At 52.0% G+C, this 25,423-nt stretch overlaps 1 protein-coding gene across 2 annotated transcripts in view; it reads left to right on the top strand.

The window, feature by feature from the left end:
- Positions 1-10,706: 10,706 nt before the first annotated feature.
- Positions 10,707-25,423, top strand: part of SHROOM4 (shroom family member 4) — a 65,182-nt gene continuing 50,465 nt past the window's right edge. Inside the window, exon 1 of one of the 2 annotated variants that reach the window (XM_019481921.2) lies at positions 10,707-10,812. Coding sequence is in view for 1 of the 2 variants with exons in the window: in XM_006268158.4 (XP_006268220.2) it covers positions 10,757-10,903 (147 nt within the window). In the remaining variant the exon portion in view is untranslated. Of the gene's footprint in view, positions 10,904-25,423 lie in introns of both variants that reach the window. The other variant, XM_006268158.4, reaches the window with a different exon arrangement.

The following is a 25,423-nucleotide window of genomic DNA, read 5'->3' as shown; positions in this document are numbered from 1 at the left end:
AAGAGAGCCTGCTGTAAATCAGAGGCCTCCTGTCCCCAGTGCCATCCACCTGGGGCCAGGCGTGGCCTCGCAGGGACTACAGCCCCACAGTCCACGGGTGTGTTAATGATTGGCTCAGGCCTCGTGATACTCAGAGGGCTCTGAAGTCGGTCAGTGCTGCACTGAAGTTAATAGGGTGTGTATGCATGTGACATAACTCAGTGGGAGCCCCTTGCCTCTCCCCTCCTACCTGGCAGGCCCACAAGGAATGAGGCAGGGAGCTAAGCATCCTGCACACACTCGGCTAGGCAGCAGGTAGTTACTGATTAGTGATTTAAGACTACGGACCAATTGGGAGCAACTATAAACCAGCCTGTGTTGTTGATCCTTCATGACCTGGGGAAAGTCCAAGTCCCTGGGACAAAGGGGGATCATTAACAGAGGGTTTACAATGAACCAAGTCTCCCAGTGATGGCAGGGGGCTGGGGTGATGCTGAAGGTTCCAGGAGTTTGCTCGCCTGGACCAAGGTGACTTGAAGGGCAGTGGGAGGTTCTGAGCAGAGACTGCGACCGGTGCTTGAAATGTGAGAGAGATTCTGAAAGAGTCCATCAACAACAGAAACAAAATCTACTGGCTGAGACCAAGAGAACAATAGCAACATCATTAGAGGATTCCCATTGGTCCAGAGACAGGTGCTTAGAGACAGGATGCCAAGGTCTTGCTCTTGAAAGACCTCGCCTATCTAGTAGAGCTTTCCCATCCTGCTCCATTCATGACTCAGTGCCATTGTCTTAATACCCCAGACCACAGTTCCCATTCCAGACCTCTGTCTCCTGGTTTACAAAGCACCATCATTTCCTATACCATGGTGCCATTTGGATCTGGCATGAGCATTTATGATCATAGCGATGTCATCAGGTTGTGCTGTAGCATGGGCATATCCCATCCTACACTTGGGATGCAACAGCTCCGTCTATTAACTCTAGCCAGTGAGTATATGTCACTGAAGTTAATGTGTTCATTTTTACTGGGTGTGGGGGAGGCTACAGTGTGTGTATTGACTGCAATTTGCTGATGTCTAAAAGTTTGGGAAGTTCCTAAGGCAGAATACTTGCAGTTCCACCACAGATTCATTTGGCCCATGTAATGATGTTACTCTTTCACAAAAGTCAGTTTTTTAAGCCTCTACTTAGTGTTCTGAAAGATTACGACCTTTTCTGGTGTGGATGGATTTGGTCTAGGAACTTCAGAAGATATCCCTTAGACTTCTATCCTACCCTAAATGGATGTTACCTAGAGCTGTTTGAAGAGCTACTTTACCAGCTAATTGGCCAAACCAAAACATTTAATATCAGTTTGAACTGTATGCCAATTCTTTGTTTCTCTCACTGAAATGAACAGAGTCCTTTTAGAAGCTACAGTTGGGTAAAGTATGAAAAAAAAAGTTCCTTCAAAAGGAAAAATCAAGGGATTTCACTTTGAAAAAGTTGAGATTAAACTTTTAGACTGCCTCTAATTTTTTCTTCCAAAACAATTGGATGAATTTGGCACAAATCTGTGAATACTTTTTCTTGACCCAAATCTTCATTTTTTTGCAATTAAAATATGCAACCAAAAATTGCCACCCAGATCTATTGTCAAGAGACATCATCAAGGACTGAGTCATGCATATCAGTAAGTCAAAACCCATGGATGTGGGCTGCTGTGATTGCTGTGTATGTGGGTTTGTCCAAAGTGACAAAACTGGTATGGCACAAGATTGTGAGACTGCTGAGAGATCCTGTGATGCAACACTCTGACACTGCATCAACATGCAAATCCTTTGGTTTTGGTGGAGATACAGCAGGGAATGAACTTGGGTCAGTAGGTATAGCTTGGCCAAGAATAAGAAAAAGCTGAAGGCTGGAAATACCAAAGGCCTAGCAAGTATGGCCCTAAGGGAGTAACTAATAAGGAATGGCTTGAATGCACATGTCTGTCCTAGAGTGTGCATTCACTTCCTTAAATGTGCTGAGGATGTAACCAGGAAGGAAATGTCACGAGAGTCTGGTAAGTCAGAAAACAATTCCTAATAACAAGATCTGTTGCTATTAGTGTCATTGACACACAATGTTTACAGTTGTGAAAACTGCCTTTGACCTGGTATAAAAGTGGAGCAGGCACACAATATACTTTTTTTACACTTAAGATCTCAGAGTTTCTTGGGGTAAAAACAGTAAAAATAAACCAGTGTATAGGTCCACTTGATAGGTACTTGTCATAGATGGACATGACCTGTTTTCAAACCAGTTTATATCACACTAGTGTACATATCCATAGTTAACCCAGGGCAACCACTTGCTCAAGGCAAACAGGTTGTCTTTCCACTCTGGATCTCACTGTGGTTTACAAACATGAGGTAGGCTATACCAATGGTAATGTGTCATGTGTCAAAATAACTTTTGCAGTGTCACAGTGTAACCCTGCATCATATTTACACTAAGATGGAACAAGCCCTGAAGAATGCATGGTAGGGAAAAATCCTGCCTCCACCTAGGTGTCAAAACAGGTCATGTCCATCTATGACAATTACCCATCAAGTGGACCTATACCTGCTTGACAGTGATCCAAAGTGTAGTGGGGAACAATCCAGTCTTCACAAATGGTGGAAAATGAACCTATCAGTCCTGGATCTTTGTGTATAACCAGCTGCAGAAATAGCCTTTGCTAGCTGGAAGTGTATTAGTTTCTCTCTGAACTCCCACAATCCTCTGGGCCTTCAAAGAGCTGCAGACAAAAGGCTAACCTTTCACCTTTGGCCCCTTTTGGTTCAAGCTGGTCCTGAGGCAAACCAAAGGAGCAGGAGGCAGCGCAAGCTGTGGGCAAAGATGGTAGAAGATGAAAAGGTTGCTGTGTTCAGGACCTTCACTGCAAGGAATCCAATGCCTGCACTAGCTGGCTGCATTGAAGTTGCGATTGCTCCTCAAAGGATTTTACATTTGGAACAAAGTCACTTTTATTCCTGGAGTGGAGATGGGAGCCCTTCTTCCCTTGGAAGCTATATCTGATTGGAAGGCACTGACATCTCTGCTTGAGGGGCTGGATGAGGTTTTCTTTGATGGCTCAGCTACTCAGAGCAGGGCTGACTGTGTGTGTGTGATGAGGGAACCATCTGACTTGGACACCAAGGCTTGCTTTTCACAAGAGCTGAGTTAGCTTTCACATTCATCAGTTCAGCAGAGGCTTTGAAGCAAGTCCAACGGAGTCCTCCATTGCTGAGCTGAATGGGTCAGACTGCAGGATATTTGAGGGAACATTACAGCTACAGTCTCTTCCTATCCAATGTGGGCACTGACCTGAGGGGACTGATTGGATGTGAGGGCCACAGTTGGCACATCTGACACAGCATGGGGTGATACCACTTTACCTCAGCAGAACTGCTGAGCCTCTGTCCTGGATACCAGCTTCTGAATGTGACACCGTTGCAATATCTTAGCTGGTGTGTTCATGAAGCAGGATTGCTTGGCTGGATGGTCCTATGCTGGTAGCACTGGAGAAGATTCTCCTCTAACTAAACTATCAGAGGCCTGGTGCTTTTGGAGTGAGTGGCGTAAATTCTGTCCTGCTCTCTCTATAAAGTTGCCAGAGCCCATAACATGGAGGTGCCCATGGCATTCTAGGGATCAGGAGTGTGTCACTTTCTTAATATTGGAAACACAGCAGGAAGAGTTTCCACATGAGCTGTGAGAGTAGGGGAAGGTAGTTCAGTGCAAGAAAGGAGGGAAGATCAGATGGAGGGAGTGCATGAAGTCAAGCCTTTTAAATAATATTGCTCTGTGCTCCGCCTGCTCAGCAGGCCTGTGCAGTCACAATCTGAAGATGTCCGGGATGCTACACCCTTCTGTGGCAGGGCCTGGCTGGCTGGCTAGAGAGAGTACTGGTTGTCCTAGATGAGAAGAACAACCCTTGTGGTAACTCCCAATTGATGTCCCTTTTCCCAGCAGAGGACACAAATCAGCAGAATCTCTGGCCCGGTTCCCCTCCACCAACTTTGCTATCCATTCCCTCCAAGAAAATGGTGGACAACCAAGCAAACAGCAGTCACACGGTAGCAATTCTGCTTCTGGAGCTCTTTGCCTTCATGTCTTGGCAGCCACTCATGGTACCTATGAGTTAAGCAACATGGCTGAAACAAGATCCAGGTGGGATAAATTGCAGCAATTAAGTTGCTTAGCTACAGGGATGGCAGGAACAGATCCTTAGTGTGCCACTCAGTTCAATCTCTGAACCCCATGATGCCAGGGCAGATGGGGCCCTGCCCTAAGAGAAGCCCTAGGATGAAAGGTGGCAGCTGTCTAACAGATGCTTAGTGGGATAGGAGAGCAGTAGAGACTAGCATGTCCAGTTGAACGTGCTACACAAAGCTTAGGGAGACAGAAGCTAATGGCTAGAGCTGGCCAGGCACCTGCTCTCAGGAAGAGCAGCATGGGATCTGGACATGACAGGATTTGCTAGACAGTCAGTGCTGACTCAGAGATGAGAGCAGCATCTGGCTTTGCCTTGGGGCTTGTCTGCACAGGGGAACCTATTGAGAAATAAGGAGGATATGAATTCACTCTTACACCACACTTAGCCTTGTTTCCAAAGCAGGCTAAGCTAAGCCACACAGGGGTGCTCAGCACAGGATAAAAGCAGATCCCCCCTGATGAGCTTGTAGGCAGCCACCAGGTCCCCCCTCAGCCTCCTCTTGCTGAGGGTGAACAGGTTCAGGTCCTTCAGTCTCTCCTCATAGGGCCTGTCCTGCTGCCCTCTCACCAAGTGGGTGGCCCTCCTCTGAACCCTCTCCAGGCTGGCCACATCCCTTTTGAAGTGCGGTGCCCAGTACTGGACGCAGTACTCCAACTGCGGCCTGACCAAAGTTGCATAGAGGGGGAGTATCACCTCTCTGGACTGGCTTGAGATGCACCTTTTGTAGTCTGTCTAAACCAACCTCATGCTGAAACCATTATTTAAGAATGTCTTGCCACCTTACAGCTCTGTACTGATTCAGTTAGCATGCATGGGGTCTTCCTCTCTTCCTATCATAGCACAACAATATAACTTCTTAACTCCCTACACCCAGGGCTAACATAAGCTATACGACTAACTGCATGTTTTAAATTGCATTCACATGCACCAACTATGAACCCATGTAGCTACCAAGCACAGGGTCTTATATTATCTTATAACTCTACAAAACCATGTAAATAATCATGAGAAAGATGGGCCTGGACAGATCCTCCAAGCTGCTGATGCAGCTCATCAGTGACCACAGCTTAGTGGATGCTGGGAAAGAAGCCCGTGGCCCCAGTGGAAATTTCACCCAGGTGGACCTGTTGGGGAATACCAAGTCACAAATAGACTTTGTTTGGCCCCCCAAGGGGTGGAAAGCAAGAAAAGCCCAATCCATGCCCGCTTGCTTCTCAGACCACTATCTCCTAACAGTACAGGCAGAGATAGGGGGGCTGTCTGAGGAAGGCTGGGGTGTGGAAGCTGAACGTGAGCCTCCTGGAGGACGAGAAGACCCAGCACAGCGACAGGGAGCGCTATGCAGGGGGGAGGACCCTCAGAGCCCTGCACCTGAACCACATGGAGTGGTGGACCAGTGTCAAGGAAGGGATCAATGCCTTCTTCCAGAAGGCCAGCAGGTGGCGAGCCCAGTGTCAGAAGAGGCAGCACAAGCACCTCAACTGTAAGTTCCAGCAGTGTTTCCCAACCTTTTCTAGCCATAGACACACTTAGATTAATAAAAATTTTCTGCAGCACACCTGTTAAGGCATTCCCCATCCTCATACCTATTGTAACTCATTGCCATGGCAAAATTCCTTGGCACGCCTATTCATTTCTGATGGCACATTTTTGTGCCATGGCACACTGGTTGGGAAACACTGAGTTACAGGACCTGCACAAGCAGGCAGTAGTGGGCTGGGACATAAGGGAGGATATCTGGGGGATGAAGGCCCAGATTGGAGCCTGGTACAGGGAACAGGCCAGGAAAAAGTTCTTCTAGGCTCAGTTAAAGAAGACCAAGAGGGAGGCCAGGACCAACTTGAGAGATGGAGCAACAGTGAAGCACAGCTCAAAGAAAGGGATGCTGGAGACGGTAGCCACCTTCTACTAGCAGCTCTACACTGTGCACATGGAGGACCCTGAGGCCATGCAGCAGTGCCTGCAGGAGCTCATCTGGGCCCTCGGAGAAGAGAAGCAGTGGAAGCTAGATGAGGAATGGATGCTAGAGGAGACCGAAAGAACAGTAACATTCCTGGGGTGGACAGCCTGCCCAAGGAGTTCTATGTGGCCTTCTGGGACCAGGTGGGCCTGGCCTGCTGAAGCTCCCTTCTTTAGAAGAATGGTCTGAGGGAGAACTTGAAGAACTGAAGGCCTATCACCCTCCTAAACTTTGATTACAAGTTGCTAGCCAAAGTCCTGGACAAGCAATTCAAATCCATCCTTGTAGTCCATTATCCACAAGGACTAGTCGTGCATGGTGCCAGGGCGCCAGATCCATGGAGCCCTTCTACAGCTGCAAGACACATTCTAATATCAAGGGAGAGAGGGCAGAGCATGGCTATGCTGAACCTGGACCTGGAAAAAGCCTACAACTGAGTATCCCACCTGTTCCTGTTCAAGATGCTGAGGAAGATGCGCATCCTCCTCCAACATTCATCACTTGGATAGGAATGCTGCACAGATGTGAGCAGCAAGGTGCTGATCAATGGGTTCCTGAGCGCATCAATTGCAGTAGAGTCAGGGGTCCAGCAGGGCTGTCCGCTCTTCCAGATCCTCTTAATTTACACAATGGAGTCCATAGCTTAGCAGATCAGGTGGGACTCCAGAATCAGTGGAGTCCTGATACCTAGTAGCAGAGGGAAAGAGACCAGGGTCCCAGCTTACATGGATGACCTTAGCATCCTGTGCAGGGACAAATGGTCAGTTGAGAGTGTTGAGATACACACAGGTCTATGAAGCAGCAGCAGGGACCAAGCTCAATGTGAACAAAAGCACCTGCCTGGCATTGGGAGAACTCAGGGACTTGTCAGCCCTGGGGGTCTCCATCCCCTGCGAGGGGGTCAAGATGCTTAAGGTACAGTTCGACCCTGAGTTGAATGGATGGAAGACATAGAAAAGCAGAAACTGGGACTGAAGTACATGTACCGCCTCTCCATAATATGTCACCCAAAGAATACAGAGGGCCACGTGCATCTTCTTTTGGGGATGCAGGTGGGATAAAGTAGTGTAGAGGCCACTGTATAAGACCAGGCAGGGGCAGGGGAATGCCAGACATCCTGCTGTTCCTCTGAGCCAAGTACAAGAGCCAGATGTGCAATCTGGTGACCAGGGCAGAGATAAAAACGGCCTGCTTTGTCAAATACTATGCAAGGCACCTGCTGAAACATTGGCAGGTATACACACCACCCACCAGGAAGCTGTGGACCATGGAGTAGTTATGGTTCTACATGGTCTTTGATATTTTTGGAGCAAGTGTGACCTGCTCAAAGAAGCCCCTGAAACCATGACCAACCACCAGAAGATGCAGGAAGCGTTCAGAGCCAGAGACAGCCTGTCAATTATGGATCTGCTCCCCAGAGATGGCTGCCAGGCCATGTGGGAGTGAATCTTCCACAAGGGCCTATGGAAATACCCTTGAACTGGCAAGTAGCCCACTGGGTACTCTCCATGTAGGCTCTGAAACAGAGAAGGGCAGAAGCCAACCAAACTGCTCCGTGGAAACCTGCCCCTGGAAAGCAGAAACCATCAACTACCTCCTGTGGCTCTGTCCATACTCCAAGGAGGTGTTAAAGAAAGTAAAATGACTCCGCTGGGTGGTGACAGGTGTCAAAACCATGATGAGTGAGGTGGCGCTGTACAGACACCTGACCAAACAACAGGGGTCTCCATCAGCTGGCTTTGATCAGTTCATCCTCCTGCCTCAGGAGCACACTGTTGAAGATCAGGAACCTGCTAATGTACCAACACACAAAGCTCTCAGTTGAGGACCGTGTTAAAATGGGACTGAGGGAGCTGCAGACTTCCTACCAGCAGTTGGGGGAAAAGGATGGGAAAGAGGTGGCAAAGATCATTTGGCTGAGGAACTACTGGCACAGACTGTTCAAATATCTCTCTCTCTTCCTCTAAGGAAGAGAAATGGATCTGCTCCATTTTTACTGTGTGACATGTCTAGCAGTAGAAAGTGAGACAACAGGCAGAATTGAGGGAGGGGTGTGTGTGTGTGTGTGAGAGAGAGAGAGAGAGAGAGAGAGGCAGGGTGTAGGGAAGGCAAGTAGCTTAATTTAAAGAGGGGGGGAGGATGCATTTAGGGCCCATGTCTGATCAGAGCCTTACAAAAATGATAATTATAAGTGAAATAAGAAAAAAAAATGAGGCAGTCCAGATAGCAGGGACCAGAAGCTATGGCAAAAACATAACATTGTTAGCACTGGATACAGAATTAGCATAAGACAGGAAGGGCGACTTGGTGATTAGAGCACTAGCCTGGGATTCTGGAGGCTGTGGTGCAAGTCCTTCCTTTGACGCAGACTTCTTTTGTGACCCTGGGCAAGACATTTAGCTTCAGTTCTGTTTTCTGTACAATGACTGACTAGCACTGCCATCCTTCCTGGGGTGTCATGAGTATAGTAGTGAGAGGGTCAGATGTGAGAACTATAAGCTGGATGAGTAATACAGATAGATATTTCATGCTAGGGACCCCAGCTGGCTGCAGGATCACAGGAGCACAAATGCAGTTTAATACAGTATGACCAGCCTGGGATCTAGGGTTATATTTTCTTTGTAGCACCAGGCTGATGCCAATGCAGAGTGTTTGGGTATGTTTCTTTCCTTCTCAAACTGGACATTTACAAGACAAATTCACTGACCAAAAACTGACTCAGAAACAAAACCAAGCAGCAAACTGCAACTCCAGGATGGTTTGAAATGAAGCCCTGGAAGACAGTCCTGACATGGGAGTACTCTGCTGTGCTCTGTGACACTTTTAACACCAGGGAGCTCAAAAAGTCCTGAATGCGACCATGGTTGAGTTATTGAAGCACCCTACAAAGCAGTGCAGGGAGTGAGGCTGGCAGTGGGACTGCCTGGGAAGGCTCTGGTAGTGATGTTGCTGCAGAGTCTGGAGGTCTCAGTCAGCAGCTGCATTGTGCTAAATATTACATCACTCAGGGTGACATCTTGGCCCTACTGAAGTCAATGGCAAAGTTTTCCCACAGGCCAGGCCTTTGTGCACACTGAGAGAGAGAGAGAGAGTCCCTGTTCTGAGGAGGGAAACAGAAGTGACATGGCCAAGGACATGGAACAGCTCAGTAGCAGAACCAGGAGTAGAACCCATCTCCTGCTCTGCCCTCCATGTCCCTAGTCTTCACACTACAGAGGAGGGCCTGCTGCTGGTCACAGATCTTAACAGAGGCTGTCCCTAGGGGAAAGATGGGTTTTCCATACACAGAGAGGTGGTCAGCTCTGTTCCTTTGAAGTCAGGCAGAAGGCATGGTAGGTTTGCAATATAAACTAAGGTTAGTTAGCCTTTTCCATACACCAGCATGCAGGTATCTTAACACACACAATCCATGTACTAACACACATGTACACATATTTGCCTCACTAAATTCTCTTGGGAAAGGGCAGACACAGAGATCTGGTTCCTGAGCTGTTATACAAACACACCTTGCTTTGGTTTGCACAGGGCTGGTCCTGCCTTGGGCAGCAGGTTAGATCAGGTGAGCACTTGGAAGTCCTTCAAGTCCAGTTTCTCTAGGACAGTGTTTCTCAATCTGTGCATCACAACCCAAAAGTGGGTTGCAAGAATATATGAAAGAGTTGTGAACAAACTTAAAAAATGGATTCTCCTTTAAAGGAGAAAAATGTGTGAGACTGTGACTTTTTCCTTGCAAGCTGGCAGATTTCCAGCTCAGGAACCAGATCTCTGTGTCTGCCCTTTCCCAGGAGAATTTAGTGAGGCAAATGTGTGGACATATGTGTTGGTACATGGATTGTGTGTGTTAAGATATCCAGGGGTTTAGGTTGTAGCCGTGTTGGTCTAAGGACATAGGCAGACAAGGTTCCTTGGGTGAATTTGATATCTTTTATTAGACCAACCCAAATAGCTGGAGAATAGTTATTAAGCAAGCTTTTGGGTTCAAAAACCCTTTGTCAGGCTAAGAAAGTTTCAGCAGCTGGTGTGTGCTCTTCCTGGATGGAATGAAAATTTAAGATATGCACACACCCACCCCCTGCCCCACGCACTGGGGGGCTAGGGCCTGGGTCGGGACTGGCCACCAATGTTAGAAATGGGTCCCAGTACAAAAAAGGTTGAGAATCATTACTTCATGATACTGCGTGTGCCCACCAGCACACCCCCACCCCCACGTAAGTGTGCTCCCTTACATACATGCAGGTACACAGTGGATATGTGTATGCACTGCCCAGACACGCGCCCATGAAGACTTTCCTGCCTACGCACACAGCCCTGTGTCCAAACACAGCCAGGGTCACGTGGCTTGGCGTGCACTTGCAACGCGCGCACACACACACACACACACACACACACACACACACACACACACACACACACACCCGCGCGTGCACACAGCCCCGCCCCCGCGTCCACTCCCCGCGTCCCCGCCCCCCGCTCCTCATTGGCCCGGCCCGGCCCGGCCCGGCCCCGCCCCGCCGCCCGCCGGCGCTCGGTGTCATTTCCTCCGCGGGCGATGGGCGCGGGGCCGGGGCCGGGGCGCTAGTGGCAGCGCCATGGAGGCGGCGGCGGTGGCGGCCGGGCGCACGGAGAGCCGCCTCGTCTCCTTCCAGTACGTGCCGCTGCTGCTGCAGGGCGGCGCCCCCTGGGGCTTCACCCTCACGGGCGGGCTGGAGCACGGCGAGCCGCTCCTCGTCTCCAAGGTGGGAGCCGGGCCGGGGGCAGGGGTCCCCGCCCAGCCCCGCCCCGCCCCGCTCTGCCCCGGGGAGCTGCGCGGGGGGTTTGTCAGGGCGGCTGGAGCTGCAAGGGGCGATGGGGGCGCGCTCCAGCTCCGCCCCGGCCCCTCTTCGGAGGAGGAAGCCGGGGGCACGAGGGTGCCATTGGCAGGGTTTAGTCTGCCCGCAGTGGGGGGCAGGCCGTGGAGCTTCCCCCCTCGAGTCGGTGACAGAGCCCGCCGCTTCCCAGGGGTCGGCTGGTGCGGGCGGTCTTGTGGCGGGGCTTGCACGAGAGGGGCCTGGCAAGGCGTCAGGGAGTTAAGAACCCTCTTCCCAGTGCCATGCCCCAGACTGCCCCGAGGGGCGTGAAGAAAAGCACAGTAGTGCCCCCTGCCCAAAACTAGCAGCCCCCTGACATGATGCCCAGTTGCCTTTGGACTTCTCCCCCTCTCCCTACTGTGTCTGGAGCCTGGGGTTGAATTTGCTTCTTAGCTCATCCCTGTATGTAGCATGAGAACAAAGATGAGCTTGAAGAAACTAACCCTTGCATTTCTTCCTCTGCAGACTGGGGAGGTGGAGGTTGGCGTGGGGGGTGGTGGTGGCTGTATTGTATTTATTTTGCTGTATTTGGCTCATTGGTGACCCAGCATGCAGGTGTAGATGTAAAAGTTGGTGAGGTGGGACAGCTGCTGCTCCAGAGGTGTCCAGCTCCCTGCCACCAGCTCCCTAGAAAGGAGGAACTGCTCCCTGGATGTTGCTTGGGAGTGTTTCCTTTGGTGATCGGCCTTTGGCTAACAAGTGTCTGACAGATGTGAAGTTCCACCCTCTCTTTGCTGCAAAGGAACTCTTGTCTCTTCCCCCAGAACCTCTAGCTGCTTGGAGAGGGAAGGAGGTCCCTGTTTCTCTCCCCTCCCCTTCCACCACATTCTCCATTACCTTAGGGTCCTCATCACTGTGCCTAGCAGAAGGAAGGACTGGAGCTCTTATTTTTCACTGGGCAGAACATGGCTCTGATCCCCCTCCCCTTCTCTACATAGATCTCTGTGGGACAGCTGCAAAACTGGCCAGTGTTTTGTTAGTGTCGGCGTAAATGCCTAGAGCTATGAGCTTCCACAGAGGCAGCGTGGCAGTGGAGAAGACAAATGTTTAATTGGTTTTGCACTGAGATCATGGGTGGGATGAGGCCTATGCCATCTACAAAAGCCACGAACAGGCTCGCTCTTACATAACCAGTTTCAGTTCTGATTGGGCATTGGGTGCCAGGGGTCCTGGGTGGAAGTCCTCATGCACCTGAGGTGTGTTGTGCTGCAAAAGTCCCCTCTGCACTGAGTGATAACTTTGTGTAAGAGGCTGAAAAGAAGATGAAATAAGACCCTAGTGTTGGCTGTAGATACCTGTTAATATATTTCATTCCTCCTTCAAGGACATTCTCCCCCTCCCTCCCCAGTGGAAATGGCCCAGCCTGCATAGAACCATTCCAGCTGGCTGACACCTGAGGTTGCTTTATTACTAGTTAAAAATGCACACCGCTTGCAAGCTGCAGATCAGGCTGTTTAAGTTAGGCTCTCAGGGTTGCCCAAGGGAGCAGAGTGGATAGATTCAGTGGCCTGACTGTTTGGAAGGACCATAGCTGTGCTCTCTGTGCTGCTTGCTGAAAAGAAGAGGCTGGCAAACCAGAGAAAAACTTTTCTTCTAGAGGGAAGCACCAGAAAGGCTGGAGGGGTTGGATTTGGAGAGAACTTCCTTCTATGCCTGTACCTGGCTAAGGGACTCTGAAGCTGGATTTAAGGGTGGGAAGCAAAACATTACAAGCCTCTGAAAAGCATCAGTGTTGAGGAGGGGTTGTGATTGTCTTGCTTGGGATCACTGAGGCTGTAGAGCTGGAGCCAAACAAAGGGAACTTTGGCTGAGTATCAAGAAAAATTCCTGCTGGTGAGGTCCATTAGGCATTGAAACCATCTCTCCTTGGGGAAGGGGTAGAAGGCAGCGAGGGCTTAACGCTTCTTGTTGCCCTGGGCCTTAGGCTAAAAATGTAACCCCCCAGCCTGGGCTTTGACAGGAAGGAAGTATGTGTGTGATTGGCTTTGGTGGGGGAGGGACCTTGCCAAAACAGTCTTGTAGGTGACCCAAGGCCCTGGTGCTACATGGGTTTTAGGCAAGCACCAGGATGTACTGGACCTGGGCCATAGCATCCAGGTGAGCAGGGTGTCAGTTCTGTGTGTGAAACCATTCCAGCTGACAGGAGGCTGGTGATGGGCAAGGTCTCTTCCTGACACATGGACTGATGTTGCCCTTGTCAGTATGAGAGCTGCCAAAAGGGGCTTGGGCATTAGTGCCCAGCCAGCCTCTTCCCCTCCTGCTCTGGGGTCCAGGCAGGGCATTCTAGGAGCACACTGCAAAGGGGAACTGTGGCCAGAATAGGACATAGAAACATCCCTTCTTAAAATACCTTGGCCCCTCAGTGCCAGCTGCCTCACCTGTGCTAACAGTGCTTTACCCAGATGCTGCTTTAAATCCTTTTGTGTGATGCAGCAGTCGCATGGTGGCAGGCTCCAGGTTGCCAGCCCAGCCCTTGTCTTGTTGTGCCCTGCATGACAGCAGCCACAACTGTGGCTAGGGGCCTTATAGGGGAGAGTTTGTGTTTTAGGAAGGTTTCCCTTTTGACCCAAAGAGCGAATTGGGAATTCATCCCTGGCTAGACTGGACAGTCAAATGGAGGTGTGAGGGCTGGATGAATTTGCTGGGTTGGGGGTTCTGCTGCATTTTTCATCCCCAGCCCTAGGCCCAGCTCCCTGCAGCTTGGTCCTTGAGATGCTGTCCTGGGGAGGGGTGGAATCCAAGCTGTGGGTCTGGCTCTCAAAGAACTGTGGTTATGATCACAGTCATGGAGGCTGCCAGTCTTCTGAGGGACTCCCTGAGCAGGCAGGTGGTCAGGTTTCCTCTTGACTGATTCTGTGCAGAAGCCAGGAGACTTGGGGTGCAGGGCTGAATCCTCCTTTCTTGGGTCCTTCCAAGTCTAGTCCAGTCCTCCTTCCTTCCAGCAGCCACAGTGGTCTCAGATTCATTCCCTATGGTGGTGCAGTCCCTTGGGCAGCCTGCACAGGCGGTACCTTGGTAGGGATGCCAGTGCCCTGTTCTGCCCAGATGGTGTGTAGTTCACTAGGGCATTGCCTGGGAGGGAATGCAGCAGAGACGGAAGGAGCTGAAAAAGCTATTTGTCTATTTGGCTGTTTGTGTGAATGGAGGGCAGCTCCTGTGAAGGCAATGCTGGCTCTCAGCTTTGCTTTTGTTGTGTGAGGATGAGGCCACTATAAACATGGTGGTGATCCAGGGCTCAGAGGGGAAGGTCTGCATGATGCTTCTGCATGGGCCCTGATCACTAAGGGGAGATGGAGATTGTAGTTTCCCCTGGCTTGCTGTACCCACCAGCAGTGTTGGAGGCCTGTGTTAGCACATGAACATAGCCTCCTATGCAGCTGTGGGTTGCCCAGCTCCATGGAGCTCTGCAGTGGTCCACACTGCCTCTTTTCCCACATGCAGTTGAAGGGGAAGGCCTTAGTTGCCGCTGGGTCTAGTTACGTTTTCTCTCTACCTGGCTGTGGGGTAGAGGGAGTTTACCACTCTGCCCAGGCCTTATCCTGACTGCAGCTTGGTTTGAGTCTGAATTCCCCACCTCTGCTTTGCCCTGCCCTGCACACTGCTCGGCACTGTTCAGGGGTCTTGTCTTCCATCATTCTGGGAGGGGACGTGTGGCATGCGAAGGAGTCAGCTGGCTGCTGCATAGGCCAGATGCTGGCACAAGAGCTTGGTCAAACTGGCTGTAAAGACCCTGTCCTGTCCAGTGCAGCTGTAGGGATAGGAGCCCTTGGGATCAGCCACACAAGCTATTCCCCTGATAACTGACTTCTTGGGGCCCTGGGATCTGATTCCAGGGCAACCCTGTCTGTTATAGTGTGTCTGGGCTGTGACCTGGCCCCCTGGTACATGTGGTGAAACTGCTGCATGCACCCATGGGGCAGTAAATGGTGAACAGCAGCCTCACTCTCCTGCTTGAGGTGTGGATATGGGAAGTCCCCACCCTTCCCAGTGATCTGGATTCAGCCTTCTCTTGGTGTTCTGCACCCTCTTCCCTCAGCAGTGGATCTGACTTGTGTTTTCTGGGCTAAGCACTTGAATGGAGAAAGTCACCAAATCTCCCTGTGTTGGTGGAGGAAATCCAGGGAGAGGAGAGGGTTTGGTGCTTCTGAGCACCTTTGTCCAGCATGGTTGAGGGCCTTGCTGCATGGTTAAGTCACACCCCTTATTTGAGGTGCCTTCATACAGCTCTGCTGGGTCCCCTCAATTCCACTGTAGAGCCCCCTGTTGCTGTCCCAGGTCCAGGTTCCCCCAGTTCTGCCGATGCCCCTCGGTGCTGACCTGCAGCCCTTGGCTCCTGGGCTCAGACTGCTGTTCATTCCAAACTGTTTGTCTTTGTGCTGCAGACAGATCTCATTATTATTTCTGACCCAGGACCAGGACTTGAGCAGGAGGTGGAAGGTCACTGCATTAAACCTCCATGCTACCTAAGGCCTGGCTGGTCTTGCTGCACGTGGCTTCACGCTGACGAACAAAGGGCGCTTGTTAGAGCACTCTGTGCATTCAGGGGAGAATTCCCTGCAGGCATCCTAGCTTCTACTGCCAGTCTGGCCTGTGTGGAGACGCGGTGTCGCACAGCCGCTGCCTGCAGCAGGGGGGAGCTTCTGCAGGGGAACAAGAGCGGGACTTGCCTTGGCTTAGGGGCAGTGTTTAATTTATGCCCCAGTGTAGAGCGAAGGGACCCTGTGGCCTGGTGTTTGGATGCTGAGGCCATGGATGTTCTGACAACAGCTCTAAGATATTAAGGAGGTAGAAAGAGAGGGAAGAGGAGAGCTGCAGGCTGTGGCGTTTGTTTATCTAGTGGAAAAACCTGATCCCTGGCCTCTTCCATCTGTGGCTGTCACTTGAGTATGTGAGCACATCCAAGCCATTAAGGCTGTGTGCCCACAACACCACCCTGCATGACATCTCCTCTGTGCCTCAGTCTCTCCCTTTGTCCCAAGAGGAAGTGACCTCACAGGAAGTCTGTGGCTGAGCTGGAAATTGAACCCACATCTCATTGAGATCCTGGCCCTGAGATTGCCCTTTCCCTGACCACAGACTTCTTTCCTCCCTATTACAAGAGGTTCTGGCACAGGTACGAGCGCTGGACTTGTTGTGGCAGTGTAGAGCAGAGCTTTATCTTTTGGGGACCACTAGCCCAGTGTGGAATGTCCTTCATCAATAACAAGACCATTGCAGCTGTCCTGATTTGGCTGGTGCATACCCATCATTGGCAAGGCTGTGACCTCAGGCTTGCTGCTGCTTGTAAGCACATGCTGCTCTGTCAGCAGGAGGGTCCTGCAGGTAGCTGTGCTGTACCAGCTATCAGCTCCTTGCTGAGGGTGGAAGATGGAAGCTGTGGCTAATGGCAGACCTGTCCCAGCCTCAAGCCATCAGACTCAGGAGGAAATGCCCTGCTGTGCTGCCAGGACAGGAACTAGTGCTGCTCACTGGTGGTGCCAGGGCTGTCCAGGACAAGGTTTGGGGTTTTACTGGAGCAGAGGCACTTGTTTGTGCTTTGATCTGTTGCTGCCTGTGTCCTAGGGCTATGCAAAATTTCACCGGCTGTTTTGTTTCAACATTGTTTTGACTCGTTTCAAGCTCGAAACAGGGAAGTCGGAACGAAATGAAAGGCTTCAAAACAGCCTCGAAACGAAATGAGGGCAGTTAAAACGTTTCGAGTTTTGAAGCTGGGCTTGCCTGCAGGGAAACAGAAAGTAAGGAGAGGGAGGGGGAAGATAGGAGGACTGCTCTGAAATTGACTGTGTAGATGGCCAGTGACTGATCCTTCCCTGAGGTCCATTTCAATCCCAGTGCTCTGAGGTCCCAGTGCCAGTGAGGGCGCGCCTTAACACACACACACAGTCACACATCACGAGTTTTGCTTGTTAACAGCTTGAAGTGCAGTTTCCCAGAAACACCTGCACCTGTCTCCTTGAAACTTGACAAGCTTGGTGGCCTCAGCAGGGGCTACCCTCCCTGCTTTTTTCAATCTAATCAGGCACGCAATGACAAAGTTATAGGCAGTTTTGTGATTCCCCATTATAACCTATAGGCGAAATGTCAAAATGCATCGAAACAGCAAAATAGTTTCAACAGAACAGAGCAGCGCTCCGAAACGAAACAAAATGTGAAACAAACACTGTCCCTTCGAAATGGCGAAATGAAATTTGAATCGAAACAGTGCTGTTTTGCACAGCCCTGCTGTGTCCCATTCCTGGGGCAGTAGCACCTGAATGGCTGGAGCTGGGGCTGGTCCTTGATCGCTCTGCCTTCGGATATCTTTGCACCCCTGTTGGCAGATGGAGTGGTCCTTGCAGATGTACCAGGGTGTGGGGTCTGTACAGGGATGTGATGGGTGGGATCACTGCTCTTGACCCCCCAGTAGTGCTTTGGAGCAGGAGCTGGAGGTCCCCAAGGAAGCTACAGTGGTGCCTTTCCCTGCCTGCTGACCCCATCTTACTAGGCTAACCACTGAGGCTGTACACGGGGCAGGCTGTGAGAGTTGGGGGCATAGATGCCAACTTTGGTTTTTGCTGGTGGATGCTTTTTTTTCTTGCATTCCCACACTAAGTCCCACACTTACTCAGAAGAGGTAATATGTTACTTGAACCCAGCTTGCCCAATTTCTGTAAAGACTGGGTGCTTTAGCGGGGATATTTTGGTGCTTTAATCTAACAACTGATTGAATCAGCTTTAGCTAAAAGCACCAAAAAGCCCTGCTGAAGCGCCCAGTCTTTACAGATGCTGCAGAGCCTGGTTGAAATAACATGCTGCTTCTTCCAGTAAAGCATTTTTTTTTAACATCTACAAGCAGCCACTGAGATCTAATATGTAAAACCAAAACAGCCATGGCTCGTGGGTGCTAAGCATGTGCTAATTTTTTTCAGTGGGTGCTTTAGCCTTGAAGCACCTACAGAATTGGTGCCTATGGTTGTGGGAGTTGTGGAAAGGGGCAGCCATGTGGCTCCTCAGCCTGTATCTGGATGTGAATAGTAAGTGGACCATGATGGAGGTAATTCCTGGACCACAGGGGATAGGGCAGATGACTGCTTACAGGCCTTAGCCATCCCCTCTCTTTGCCTAGGGATTATAAGAGGGGCTGGGGCCTTTGGGCAAGGTGGGTTGAACCTGGAGAGCTCCGTTTCCTTGGGCTCAAGGCCATGCTGGTGCTGTCTTCGATTATCTATCTCTGCTGGCAGCAAGATGCTGAATGGAACTAGCAGCAGGATACTAGGGCGGTGGGGATACATGTGCTCAGCTCTGTGTTGGCCCTGGGGGTGAGTGATGAGCATGCCAGCCTTGGACTGGGGGGCAAGGGCTCTGGCAGAGCTGGGGCAAAGGCATCTGTGCACTCTGTCTGGCAGCCTCTGTTTTCAGTAACTGCATTGTGAAGCTGCTGTTCTCCAGATGTGCACCAAGCTGAGCTGGAGAAGCCAGCTGTGTTGTGAGAGCACCCCCATATCCCTGTTTGTCTTGCCTAGGAAGATTGGATCCCTTTTGGGCATGGCTGGGCAATTGGGCGCTTCCCTGCCCCTTGCAGTGGCTGGCAAACAGCAGCCCATGCAGGCATGCGGCCAGTCTGTAGCTATTTCTGTAGGCCCCTTTAGGTAGGAGCTGGCTGGATGCTAGGGGATTGCTGGGCTCCAGGGGATGGCTTGTGTGCTGGCAGGGCTGTGCCTGTGTTGCCAACAGCTGTTCTGCCTGGCCTGTGTTTTATGGGCCCTCCTGAGCTAAACAGGCAGGATGTGGCCAGTGCCAGGGCAGGAGACCTCTTGGGAGAGTGGGTTGGGGTACAAAGTGGTGTCTACTCTGAGGCACTAAAATGTGCCATGTGGCTGCATGCACCATGTTTAAGATGGGGTGGGAGGCCAATAGCTTAATCACTTGAGGACTCTGTGAATGATCCTGCAGTCAGGAGCATCCTTCATTCAAAGCCCAGCTGGAATTGCTGGCAGCTGTGTGGCCCTCATCGCTACAGCTGAATCCTCATATTTCACCCTGAGTAGTCGTGCCAAGCAGATCTTGGAAGCTTTGGGGAAGTGGGTGCTGTGGTGGTGACTTTGGGGAGGTAGGTGCTCTGGTGGTAGTCACATAAAAGGAGATGAGGCAGGGGAAATGGGTCTTTTGGTACCATTTTGGGGGGTATCTGGGCAGAAGTTAATTACAGGATTCCTGGACTCTTGCTGGCTACTTTGGAGACAAACCACTTGGGGTTGTAGGGCAGACTGAGGGGCTACAGTAGCCCCTGAGGGCTCCCTCAGCAGCTAGAGGTGCCAATTGGCTATAGTTGCCCAACAGCCCAGAAACACCTGTGGTGTTTGCTTTGCTGTGTGTTCATGGCTGCTGCAGGTGTCTGCATTGTAAGCTCCTAGCTTGGCAGAAGCTTGCCCAAGGAAGGCTTTGGCTGCTGGGGAGAGAGGGTATGGACATTAACCAACCATGCCTGCTGAAACGGTAGTGAAATGGTTAATGTCACTGCTGGCAGATGGGGCCAGACCCTTTTCCCATAGAAGCCAATGGCCAGTTCCCACTGACTTTGGGGGGCTGGGGCTGTCCTTTTCATTGAGGTGGTTAGGGTCCCTGCCAGTTCACTGTGAGCTGCTGCAGGCTTGTGGCAGGTGTCCCTGGCTTGGTTACTTGTGAGCCATATTCAAAGGGTTTCCTTTGCAGCGTAAGAACAAGCAGTGCACCAACGCTGGCCTGGGGTGCAAGGGTGTCCCGCAGCCCAGCCATGCTGGGCTGGGTGGGGCACAGGCTGGGGCGGAGGAAGTGTCTTCCCTTCAGTGCTGAGATCATTAGTGGCAAAAGCAGAACAAGTGCCTGTTTGTACCAGAATTAGTTCCTGTGCTGAGGGTGCCTGCATGGTGCCCAGCCAGCCTCTCGAGTACGTGCAACCTTCCTCAGACCTGCTGGGCCAATAGCTGGCCCTTGCTGTGCCCCAGTGCTGAGCTGTCCAAACGGCCACTGACTCAGCCCTGTTATTAGCCCAGAAGCATGGAGCTGGTCTGACCTCCCCACCCTGTCTCCACTTCTTCTCCCATCCCTTCACAAAGCATTTTCAGCTGCAGCTGCTGGAATCCTTTTATTTCTGTCCCATTCCATCCCAGCAGAGGGTGCAGAGGCCCAGTCCTCTGGTTTTCCTTGCATGTGCTGGCTACAATTCTCCTTTATTGGGAGTCACTACAGAGGCATCAGTCCTCAGGGACCCCCTCTTCCCACCTGCTGCCTTCTTGTTCCAACAAAGACTTTCTTCCCCCTCATGGACTTTCCCCACTGACCAAGTATACAGTATACAGTGGCATCTCCACAGACATCCACATTCCCACTCCTGAATGCTGCTGCTCAAACAGATGTAGGGCAGGTGCAGCCTTGCATCTACAGGACCTGACTGCACTGTCTTTACCCTCCAGGTCTTACCAAGAGCCTTTTCTTACCAGACCAAGGGGAATGCAGGGCTGCTGAAATGCAGCTGCCTCTGTGGTAGAGGGCAGCATTAGTCAGCCAGTGCACAGCAGATGGGAGAAATGCCTGATAGGGGACCTGGGGATTTAGGTGCTCGTCTCTAGAGCTGGTAGCTTGGTGGAGAGGCATGTTCTGACTCTGTTTCCTACTTGGGATCACCCAGGGTCCTTGGAGGCTGGGGGAGCCCCATGACAAAGCACTGACTCATGCAATATCTTCTTCACTGACTCTGTGGGATGGTGGGAGCCATGTCTGGGCCCATCCTTCAGCTTGGTGTGAAGTCAGAATTGAAGAGCGGCTGAAGTCCTGTTCAGCCTAGCACAGGTCCTGGGGTAACCCAGCAGGTAGCTCAGCTCTTTCTGCAACAATACCTGGCTGGGTGCTGTCTGGGAACACCACCCTTTGCTTATGGGGTAAGTGCCTGTATGGGATGGTTTGAGGGGTGGATAAGCAGGCTCTGGGACTGGCTGAGAAGTCTGGTGTATCATGGGTTAGTATGGACCCCTCTGGCCAGTTTAGTGAAGAGCTGAGCTTAGCTGAGTTGAGAGGACCAGATGGCACTGGGAACAGGTCAGGAAGGCATGGAGAGATCTCAGCTTGGGCAAGGGCAAACTCTGTGCCTGGATTCAGCTTGGAGAGAGCAGTATGTGTCCCTGATCTGGTAGCCATACCAAAGTGCATTGCAGCAGGGGAAGTACCCACAGTCCTTTGCTCTTCTGCCAATGGCCATGCTAGCAGGGTGGTTAGCACCTGTCCTGCTGCTAGAAACTACTGAGCCAAGCAGCTTCCATGCTAGTAAGCAGCATATGAACTGCGGGTAACTGAGTGCCCCCACTGCTTTCATTTGGGTTGGTCTAATAAAAGATATCAAATTCACCCAAGGAACCTTGTCTGCCCACTGCTTCCAAGCATTCAGCCTGGGAAGGCAGGTGACTTTTGGTCCTCTCTGCCACTGGGGGCAGTCCCCTGGGTATGTGGACATCCACAAGCTCCTCTAGGATGTAGTTAGACATCCTGTATGCCATTGTTCTTCCCCCGTGGATGTGGGGGGCATAGGCTGTGTGGGTGTGAAGAGGAGGAAGAGTATCACAGCTTTGCTGTGGGCAGTGTCAGTGAAGAGGTTGGGGATAATATGAGCATGAGAGTTGCACATGGCACCCCTGCCCCTCTGACATAGCACCCTGTCAGTACCTCCCTTCCCTGTCCTTGACCAGTTGGGCACCACCTGGGCCCATTCCCTGCCTTGCTCTGGATTCTGGGGACAGCCCTTGCTGGCATCAGGGGGTGATTTCAGGAGAGAGTTCTGCTGTGGTTTCAGTAGTTTAGTACCAGCCCCTCTGCAGCTGATGGTCTTGCTGCCTATTTGGTTCTCCCCATCCTGGTCCTGGGTGCTGCCCAAATGTACCACACAGTGTACACACAGCTCCTTTGGCTGAGTTCCTCCCTCTGGCAGGTGCCTCTAGCACACCCCCTAATGGAGAGCCTTAAAGGTGCAGCAGCCATATTTATTGCGTCCCCCTCCCCCTGCTTAGCTGCAGGTGTCACTGCTCTGCCTGCCAGGTTCCCTCCTGGCACTGGGGCAAGCTGCTTTTTCAGAAGCAGGTTGGGGGAGAGGCTCTCTGCGCCCTGGGCCTTGTGTCCTCAAGTCTGTGGGCTGCTGGAGAGGGAGAGCAGGGCTCCAGTTGCTGGCTCCCTGTTCAGTTCAGGATCCAGTGATAGGGTCATACTCACCAGACTTAATCAGACTCATCCATGTCACATGCAGCCTTCACTGCTCGCTCTGAGATGGCCCTGCTCCCCATTGGGTCTGAAAGCCTTCCACTCTGCAGCGCTTAGCATGGTCCAGCTCCTGCGGTCTGTTTCGGATGAAGTGTGGCTTGGTGCTTGTGGCACAGGACAGATTGGGACTCTTTCTGCCTCTGCCTCTGCCTCCACCAGAAGCATGAGTGAATGGCCTCTCCCTCTGTTCCTCAGTGTCCCTCTCCATAGTAATATCCCTCTCAGTAGTGCCTGTCTGCAGGGGACCATGCCAGAAGACCCTGAAAAAGAGCAGCATTTCCTGGCTCTGGCCTTGCTGCTGATCTTGGCTCTAGCCAACCCCTGAAGCTGTGGCCTGGAGGAGGGATGCTAGTTGGACCAGAAAAGCACTGCAGGCAGGCATGTCCTGCCTTGCTCTCCCTCACCCCAAGGACTTGCTTGGTGACTACAGCCCTGGTCCCGTGACAGCCAGACTGGCACCATTGCTTGCATTTGCTGTTGGGGGCATGGAGTGTGGGAGGCATGAATGCCACGTGCCCCCAGATATGGGGGGGGGGAGGGGGGGGGCACGGCGAGCTCCTGTAGGCATTGGCGGCAGGAGCGTGGTGGTGGCAAGCAGCAAGCTCCTGCAGACAGCTGTGGCGGTGTTGGTGGCAGGGGTGGGGGCAAGTGGTGAGCGCTGACCAGTGATCAGCGACCAGCCACAGGAACACAGGTGGCCGCCGGCAGCCAGTGGCAATCGGGGACCGCCCGCAGATGCTGTTGGCGGTGGGGGGGCATGGCAAGTGGCGACCACCCGCAGGCACCACCGGCAGTGTCGGCAGTGCTTTTTGCAAGGGGTGCACCTCCAAGCTCAGGGGGTGCACGTCCACCCGCATGCACCCCCTACGCATTGTCAATTGTGGGGGGACACTGTCAGGTGTGTGCAGCAGGTCCTGCAGGGCCTGCATAGCCTCTGGGGTGACTTGGTAAAAGGTACCAACCTGTGGACCTGGGCAGTCCCCTTCCTTCAGGACAAGGGGCCCACACCGGAGTCCAACTTCCCCTCTGGTCCAGGAATGGGGCCTGGAGAAATCTCTCGGCTCAAAAATGACATGTGCCCCCAGAGGCTGGGGGTGCACAGCAGCTGGCTGCAGGTGACAGGGGCATGGCGGCAGTGAGCAGGTGGCTCCCGCAGGTGGCCACAGTGGTGTCAGTGTTTTGGGGGTGGGGAGGGGGGGTGGCGAGCGCCGACTGCTGCAGATGCCATTGGCAGCGGCCAGCAGCAATCGGTGACTGCCCGCAGGCACCACTGGCAGTGTCAGTGGCGCTTGTCAAGGGGTGCACCACCAATTTCAGGGGGTGCACCCCCTACACATTTCCAATGTCTCAGCTGGCCCCCAAAGTTATTTCCACATGCATCTCCTTTCACTTATGCCTATAGCATTGTAGTGCAAGATCGCCCTTAGGTGATTTGGAGCTGCACTTCCTCACGTGGGGCACATTTGAGTGTGTCTCAGTGTTGTATGGGTTAAGAAGTACTTGGATTTCACCAGCTGACCTCAAACCTGCTCCTCTGTGGGGTGAGTAGCTGTGATGTGTGTAGCCCCAGGCATGTGTCAGGCCTGCAGCCCCTCCTCCCAAGGCAGCTTTGCAAAGGATCTGCTTTCTGCAGCTGTTTCTAATCCAGACGTTAGGGATATTAATACTTCCAGTACTGTCTGGGGGTGGGGGGAGATCTGTAGGGATCTGTTGTCTCCCTCACTAACTCAGCAGCAGCTGGTGAGTTGAGTGCCCCTTTGGGCATGGGGGATGTGTTGCAGAGCACCTGTAGGCAAGGTCCCATTCACAGTGGCTGGGTTGGGTTAGACAAGGGTGTGGGAATTGCCCAGTAGGCCTGTGAAAGATGCTGGGAAGTTTCTCTGTGATTTAATACAGTGCCCTGTTCAGGCAACTTGCCCTCTCCAGGCCTGGCACAGTGAGCATGGTGCCTTCTTGCAGAAAGGATATAGATAGCTCCACCGTGGCAGGTGGGGACTTAACAGGCTCTAGCTGGCTTGGGCAGCTGCCAGCCCAGAGTCACCTGCGTAACTGATGATAATCCAGAGGTTCTGGTAGGAAGTGGGATGGTCTGGAGCCATTGGGCTCTGGAGTCAGATGTGTCCCTCTTGGAGGTTTGTGTTGAGTTTCCCTTGCTGGCTTTTTGGCTTGGCTAAGCAGCAGACCAGACTAGGGGCACTTAGCAGCTGACATGAGGGCGTTGATGGGGCTGAGTCCTGTAGGCTGTGTAGAAGAGGGCAAGGAGACCTGGGAAACTGGGAGCAGAGTCTTGGGGGATGAGGAACAGAGTGTGGGGACTGGTGTTGGCTGCAGTCATGTTTGCGGATTTTGACTGGGGTGTGCCAGTGTTCCTGCTGGGACTTAAACCTGGAGGTTCCTGGCTAGAGGGTCTGTCTCATCTGCTCAGTCAGATGAATGCCACATTTGGATTTGGGAAGGAATTTTACCCTATGGTCAAGTTAGTACAGACTAGAAAGGTTTGCCTTTCACTGTAGTGGGGGGGCATGGCCCTCTTCCTTGGATCTTGAGTGCATTTTAATAACACTTGCAGCAGTGGGACACTGACTGCCCTTGTCCCCCTGCTTTATCTGTGACAAGTTAGGTGTTTTTGGTGTCCTTGGGCAGTGTGCCTTGTGGTTGTGCAAGAGGGTGGATTGTGTAGTTCTAAATCCTTGTCTAACCCATTCTTAAAACATGGGATGCTTTGGATAAGGGTGATCCTGCCTCAAGCTGGAGGTTGTACTAGATGACCTCGGGGGGGCCCTTTATGGTCTTACTTTTTTCTGATTCTGTGACTTGAGGCAGGGTCCCTTCCCCTACATGGTACGTGCTTGGCTCAGGGCTTGGCTAGTCAGGAAAAACCCTCTGATGGGTGTTTCTGCAATGACCTTTTGGGGCCTGTCAAGGCAGTGGCTGCTCTTGGGCCCTGGGTAAAAGGGATGTGGTAAGCGCGGGTAAGTGACCTGCTAACTTGGTAACTTAGGGTTATGGGAATCCTTCAGACAAGAATCCAAAGTGCTTCACATCAACATGAAAGGTCTGTTCGTTTGTCACTGAAATGCAGCCACCTCTGCTGTGCAAGACGACAGCTGTTGAACAGCCCACAGCAACGCTGCACATCAGGTTAGG

The sequence above is a fragment of the Alligator mississippiensis genome, chromosome 8, assembly GCF_030867095.1.
Source record: "Alligator mississippiensis isolate rAllMis1 chromosome 8, rAllMis1, whole genome shotgun sequence".
Classification (NCBI taxonomy): Eukaryota; Metazoa; Chordata; order Crocodylia; family Alligatoridae; genus Alligator; species Alligator mississippiensis.
The sequence above is the reverse complement of the archived record's forward strand: the minus strand, read 5'-3'. Positions and strand labels throughout refer to the sequence as shown.